Source organism: Sinocyclocheilus grahami, unplaced genomic scaffold, assembly GCF_001515645.1.
Source record: "Sinocyclocheilus grahami isolate Dianchi unplaced genomic scaffold, SAMN03320097.WGS_v1.1 scaffold528.1, whole genome shotgun sequence".
NCBI lineage: Eukaryota > Metazoa > Chordata > Actinopteri > Cypriniformes > Cyprinidae > Sinocyclocheilus > Sinocyclocheilus grahami.
This window is the reverse complement of record NW_015505707.1, coordinates 565913-573220: the sequence shown is the minus strand read 5'-3', so window position 1 is coordinate 573220 and position 7308 is coordinate 565913. Positions and strand designations below refer to the sequence as shown.

Here is a 7308-nt window from a genome sequence, read left to right as displayed (position 1 = left end):
ATTAATACCTAAATAGGGACATAGTAGTATACTTATAGTATGATGTAAAGTTCACTTAAAGAAAACGTACGAGTATACTTGCAGTATAAAACTACTAAACTAGTAGTTTACTAAGACTAGTGTACTAAAAATGCTACTGCAAGTATTTAATTAGAAAGCTATCAGTATTCATATAAGTTCACTTTCAGTATAGTGTCAGTACAAGCTAAAAATATTGTTGTAAACTAGTTGTGTACTTAAAGTGTACTACTGTTATATTTAAAGTATACTTTTATATACTAGAAAGTGGGCCAATTTAGTCCGAAGGAGTATTGAAATAGTACACTTACAAGTATACTACTAGTACACTGATATTTGTATACTTGCTACAAAGTATACTTAAAATATACTTGAATTTACTTAAGTATACTTAATAAAATAAACTTGAAGTATACTACTTTTTGGTAAGGGAAGGTGTATACAATTTGAGCCAGTTTTGATTTCATGTTGGCCTTAAAACAATAGTTTTGAGTGCTTCAATAGCAAATCACTTTCTAAAGGAAACACTGTCAGCAACTGCAATGGTCTCTTTAAGATGAAAAAAATACTATGGTATTACATTTTTTGGACCAGGTACTATGATAACTGGATTACAAATAGTGCATGTACTTTGTTATGTGAATGTAATAATGAACTACAGTATGATACCATCAGGGTAGATCATTGCAAACGCTGAACACACCACTAATAAGAAAGAAACACAGCACACGTGATATAGAAATAAGCAGTTTCTTCACAACAAAGTGTTATATTCTCCAAAGAAATGTTGAAAAGGGACAAAAGGAAAAAAAACGAAGCTGCATTTCAAAAGGTTTTGCTCGTTTCACAATAGTGGAGAGTGTGTGAGTCTTTATCAGGTCCATGATTCTCCCATCTCCCATCCAGCAATCCGTGACATGAGCGCATTAGTCGGAAAGCTTGAATTGGCTGTAAATCTAGCGGAGAGAACGAGCGTGAAAGGCAGTGACCGGGCGAAGTCTCGTAAACCTGGAAATGTAAAGAGTCTGCTGAAGCTCTTCAGAGCGAGTCGCCGCCGGCAGAGGCTTCACTTTCTTCACTTCCACTGCAGGAACCACAGTCAAACTTACTGAGCATCTGTCGACCCGTTCACACCGTTCAATCGTGAACGGATCGCATTTGGATTCTTCATTGCGGATCAGTTTAAAAGCACTAGACCTGAAACAGACTCTACACAGGTTCAGCACAAACAAGATCAATTTCATGCATCGTTACATTCAGAAATGTGTCAGAATGCAATGCACGATATTGTAGACAGACATTAGAGTAAATCATCTTCTTCTATGGTCAACTACAGAAAAGAACTGAGCAACTTAAGTTAGCCAACATGTTTGTATCATATTCTGAATGGAATACTAAATAGAGATCAACTCATTGTTTTGTGATTTACATGTCTAATAACTCGGCCAATATTTGACTTATTTTTATCTTATTTAATAATGTTTGAATATTTATTTCTAATTATCAAAAAGCAACAAAAAGAACAATAAGTAATCGTTAGACTACAAAATGCATTGTGATCATTTTTTAAATAATTTTTACAAAGGTATTTTGCATGTTTATATCAGTTACCTGAATGGAATTGTAACTGTCTGACAACTAAATCAATATTTATTATTTAAATATTATATTATTGTTGTCAAAAAGCAGTAATAAAACAACCAGACTACAATAAAAATAAAATAATTAATAAAATATTAATAATGCATTTTATTTACAGCATATAGCATTGTATTTATGTAAAGCTGTTTTGCATGTTTATATCAACTGATATTGTTTTCTGATATTAATGATTTTTAAGTGCCTGATAACTGAAGCAATATTTATTAAATATTAACACTGTCAAAAACAGAAATTAAATAAGCAATCATTAAACTACAACAAACAAAACAAAACATAACATGCATTATGAATATTTTATTAATTATTTTAATTTATGGCATATAGCATTATATTTATGCAATGATAATTTGCAGCTGTTGCCTTTTTGATATTATTTTATGAAGTGTCTGATAATTGAAGCAAAATGTATTTAAATATAGAATTATTGTCAGAATAACAAAAGCAAGAAATATAACAATAAGTAATCATTAGAGTACAGTAAAAAACTATTAATATTTTATTATACCATATTTATGCAAAGTCTAGATAGTTGCAAATATATTTTCTTTTCGTTTGGTGGGACTGTTATTCTTACATGCATTTATTAACACCAAAATTGTGTTCATTTTCTTGCGTCATGTCGGCTAAGCATTCGAGTACTTGTGTAGAGTCTGTTTCCAGCCTTGAGTTTTTTTTTTACATTAAACATATCTGGCACTGATGAACAAAGTTGTACAGTGATGACGAGACAAACAACAGTAATAATAATAACAATAACATTAATAATAACAATACAAACTATCCACAACTTTAAAAAACAAACAAGTCTCATGCTGCGCTGTGAAAAACAAAAGTCCGTCCGTCGAGTCCAATCAGAAACCCCCTCATTCAGCTGCCCTCCTCCCAGGGCCGGATTTACCTCTTATCGTGACATAGGCAAAACTAATTTTTGGGCCCCCCGTCCCTATTAATAAATGTGACACTGGAGCACAAAACCAGTCATAAGTGCCAATTTTCTGAAATATAGATTTATGCATCAGCTGCAAGCTGAATAAATAATCTTTCCATTGATGTATAGTTTGTTAGGATCGCACAATATTTGGCTGAGATACAACTATTTGAAAATCTGGAATCTGAGGGTGCAAAAAAATCTAAATATTGAGAAAATCATCTTTAAAGTTGTTCAAATGAAGTTCTTAGCAATGCATAATACTGATCAAAAATTAAGTTTTGATATATTTACCGTAGGAAATATCTTCATGGAACATGATCTTTACTTAATATCCTAATGATTTTTGGCATAAAAGAAAAATGTATAATTTTGACCCATACAATATATTGCTGGCTATTGCTACAAATATCCCCCAGCGACTTAAGACTGCTTTTGTGCTCTAGGGTCACATATTATCACCCCAGCGAATAAAAATATTTTGTAATCAGTGGAACCCGTTACAGTGTTTTCTATCGCAATAAGTGCTCGCGTTCAGTCAATAAAGATTGAATGTAGTTCTTAATTTGTTTGATTAGGCTCCGGCGTCGTGGCCACATTACCACTTCGTGAGTGCATTATTTCTCTAATAATTTTAACGGCCTAGAGTCACAACCACACCTCAAGACATTGTTCAGAAGATGTGTTTCTTACGCACCTCATCCCAAACCGTCCATTGCAAATTCCAAAATGCAATTTTAGAGCTAATAACAGAGGCTTGAGCCATTGATATGCAGGCTAATTATTAGAGAGAGAGCGATTAAGCACGTGTGAATACCTGCGTCTGTGCGTCTCTCAGCAGTGTTCAGCAGCAGCATCTACTAATAGCGAATTGGTAAGTTGAACTGCTTCAAGAACTTCGCTACTGAGAAATGTCATGTAGCTTTTCAGCTGCTAAACTATTTTATTCATAAATTCACGGGGCACACAAGTTTTTGTTCACGTGTCTGCGTGTGAGCGCGAGTGCGTGTCTGTACTGTGACAGCGTGATTTCCGTACATAAAAAAGGTGGAAAACATGGAAATAGTTTGTAATTTTTTAGCCTATTATTTGTTATATGTGACCCTGGAGCACAAAAGCAGTGTTAAGTCGCTGGGGGATATTTGTAGCAATAGCCAACAATACATTGTATGGGTCACAATTATCCATTTTTCTTTTATGCCAAAAATCATTATTTATTCAACTTTCAGATGATGCATAAATCTCAATTTAAAAAAATTTACCCTTATGACTGGTTTTGTGGTCCAGGGACACATTCGCCCATTTACTGTTGTAGATAGCCCATTGCATAACAAAAGTATTATATATCTCTTCATTGTGTTTGGGCCCCCCTGGACAAGCGAGCATAGGCCCGTGCCTAGAATGCCTGTGTGTAAATCCGGCCCTGCCTCCTCCTATTGGTCAAGCGAGCATTAATATGGCCTCCAGACGGCTTCTACCGACAGGCTGGTTGGCGAACTGCTGTGGCTTCCCTCGGCCTCCACCAGCACCTCGCTCTGATTGGGCAGCGAGGGGTGCAGGAGGGCGGAGCCTGTGGAGGCGTTGGTGCAGGGCGGTAAGATGCGCGGGGGCGAGCGCTCTCCTCCTCCTCCTCCGGCTGGCATCATGGAGAACTGGTAGGAACCAGCGGCGCTGCTGTAGTACAGGTGATACGGGGACGAGCCGGGCTGGAAGGGGCCGGCCTGAGCCTGCGAGGAGCCCGCGGGGTACGCCGGGGGTAAGTACGTGTGATAGCGTCCCGCCGGGCTGCTCATGGCCGACATGCCAATGCCGATGGCGCTGGTGACGGGCGTGGGTGTGTATGTGAACGCTCCGGTGGGGTACGGCACACGCGGGTCTGAGAAACGGCCGTCTGGGAGCGAGGGCAGTGATGGGAAGGAACGCTCCAGACCCATGCGAGGGTCAGTGAACGCCGTCAGATCTGGACCTGCAGGAACACAAAACACTCGATTGGTTAAATAGTTAAAATTATGATATTTTTGATGAAATCCGAGAGCTCTCTGAGCCTGCATAGACAGCAAAGCAACTGAAATGTTCCCAGGTCCATAAACGTAGCAAGGACATCGATGAAATAGTCCATGTGACATCAGGGGTTCAAACTGTAATGTCAGAAAGCTCTCGGATTTCATCAAAAAGATCGTCATTTGTGTTCCGAAGATGAACGAAGGTCTTACGGGTTTGGAACAACATGAGGGTGAGTAAGTAATGACATAATTTTCATTTTTGAGTGAACTAACCCTTTAAAGACAGACCCAAATGAGTCAGTAGTTGTCGTTTAGTAAGAGTTCAGAGCTGAACATGAATGTGGAGCAGCTCATATCACTTGATGAGAAATGTTTTGAGTTCATATTGAGATCTCTGAGTTTTGATTGTTGACTTTGGAGCTCAGTTTGAGACATTGTTGAGATCTGAAACTTTATAAAGTTAAGTATAAAGTTAAGCTTGTTTGAGTTTACTGAAATAAGTTTATGTTGAAACATGGAAATCAACACTGAAATTGAACATTAAATAATAAATATTTAAACCTAATAGTATAAAAAAATGACAAAAGCACAAATTAACTAGAATTTAAACTAAATAAGTTTAAAAAAAAAAAATATATATATATATACAAAACTTTTATAGTATATAAACAATACTAAAATAACACGGTTGCAAATCATAATTTATTAATCAGACACTTAATTTGATTAAGAGTTTGATAACTGAAGCAATATTTATTTTATTATTTAAATACTTATTTAATGTCAACTTATTTAATAAAACACAATCATTGGAGTACAATTATTATTTTTTTTTTTAAGTATTATTTCGATTTATATTTTCTCACAAAAAGTACCAGATAAGTGTCCCTGCAGCATGGTGGAACTCACAGTGTATAGCGCTGCGGCTGGGGGAGATGGGTGTGGTGGGGTGTACCGCTGGGGTGGAGATGGGACCCAGGTAAGGGTACGACTGCTCATACGACCAGGACGGAGACGTCTGCATCTGCCTAGAATCTGAAACCAAACATTCATATTCAATAAATGACTTTATGACCACTCCATTTCACTAGCAAATCCAAGATATACACTCAAAAGTACAGAAATATTATTAATGGCTACTGAGAACACAGACACACACACACATTTTATGCATTACAGTTTTCAACTCGCATGTTCACATCCCTTAAAAACAGTGCAGTGTTGGTATCAGATGATAATATAATAAATGATTGCTATATTAATGCACTATGGTATTTACGCTATTGTTCAAAAGTCCCTTTTATGCTCACCAAGGCTGTATTTATGTGATCAGTAAAATACAGTAAAATTGTGAAATATTATTACTATTTAAAATAACTGTTTTCTATGTGAATATGTGTTAAACTGTAATTTATTTCTGTGATGCGCAGCTGTATTTTCAGCATCATTACTCCAGTCTTCAGTGTCACATGATCTTCAGAAATCAGTATAATATGCTGATTTGCTGCTCAAGAAACATTTCTAATTATTATCAATGTTGAACACAGTCATGCTGCACAATAGTTTTGTGGAAACTGTGATACATTTTATTTTTCACGATTCACAGATGAACAGAAAGTTCAAAAGAACAGCGTTTATTTGAAATAGAAATCTTTTGTAACGTTATAAATGTCTCTACTGTCACTTTTGATAAATTTAATGCATCCTTGCTGAATAAAAGTATTCATTTCTTTAAAACGCTTTTGAATGGCAGGGTACATACCAATCAAAATCATTAGATTATTAAAACAGGATCTGTAATAAAGATAAACTCGAGGACACTGAATAATGGAGTGAGAGGATCAGGAGGAGGAGAAGACATTCTCTCAGACAGTCTCTCTCTCTCTCTCCCCGCGGTCTAATAAACGCTCGCCGATCGCCTGCAGACTTCAGACAGAAGGGGAGGGAGAGCCATCAGAGAGGAAGCAAATTATGCACAGCGGCCAAAGAGTGTGCGGCCCGTTTCAAGTGCAGCCAGAGCACGGCCCGTTGCCAGGCCCCCCAGAAACCCCCTCTTTTCCTGCCTTCCTCCCCAGACTCAGGGCTTGTGATCTGGAGCAGGAGTCACACATGGCTGGGTGGGTGGCTGGAGGCGGATTCGGCATCCGGTGCAAGCGGGACTCATTTTTTACTGGACACACACTCACACACACACACACACACACACACACACACACACTCACTCACTCACTCACTCACTCCCTCACTCACTCACTCACTCACTCACTCACTCACTCTCACACACACACACACACACACACACACACACACTCACTCACTCACTCACTCACTCCCTCACTCACTCACTCACTCACTCACTCACTCACTCTCACACACACACACACACACACACACACACACACTCACTCACTCACTCACTCACTCCCTCACTCACTCACTCACTCACTCACTCACTCACTCTCACACACACACACACACACACACACAAACACACACACACACACACACACACACACACACACGGCTACTAGAAATGTAGACAGGGAAATACACACCAAATATAAGCTACATACAAATCAGTGCTGTTATTGTTAATTAATAATAAAACTATTAAAAATAAAAAATAAAAGCGTTAAAATGAAGCTTAACATTTTTTTTTTTTTTTTAATTTTTTTTTGGCAATTGTATAAAAAAAGG

At 37.5% G+C, this 7308-nt stretch overlaps 1 protein-coding gene across 1 annotated transcript in view; it reads right to left on the bottom strand.

Moving 5' to 3' along the window:
* Window positions 1-3932: 3932 nt before the first annotated feature.
* Window positions 3933-7308, bottom strand: part of LOC107555250 (runt-related transcription factor 1-like) — an 18034-nt gene continuing 14658 nt past the window's right edge. The window contains exons 5-6 of the mRNA XM_016237987.1: window positions 5521-5646; window positions 3933-4574 (exon numbers count right to left, since the gene is read on the bottom strand). Coding sequence (XP_016093473.1) covers window positions 4060-4574; window positions 5521-5646 — 641 coding nt within the window. The 3' untranslated portion in view covers window positions 3933-4059. The remainder of the gene's footprint in view (window positions 4575-5520; window positions 5647-7308) is intronic.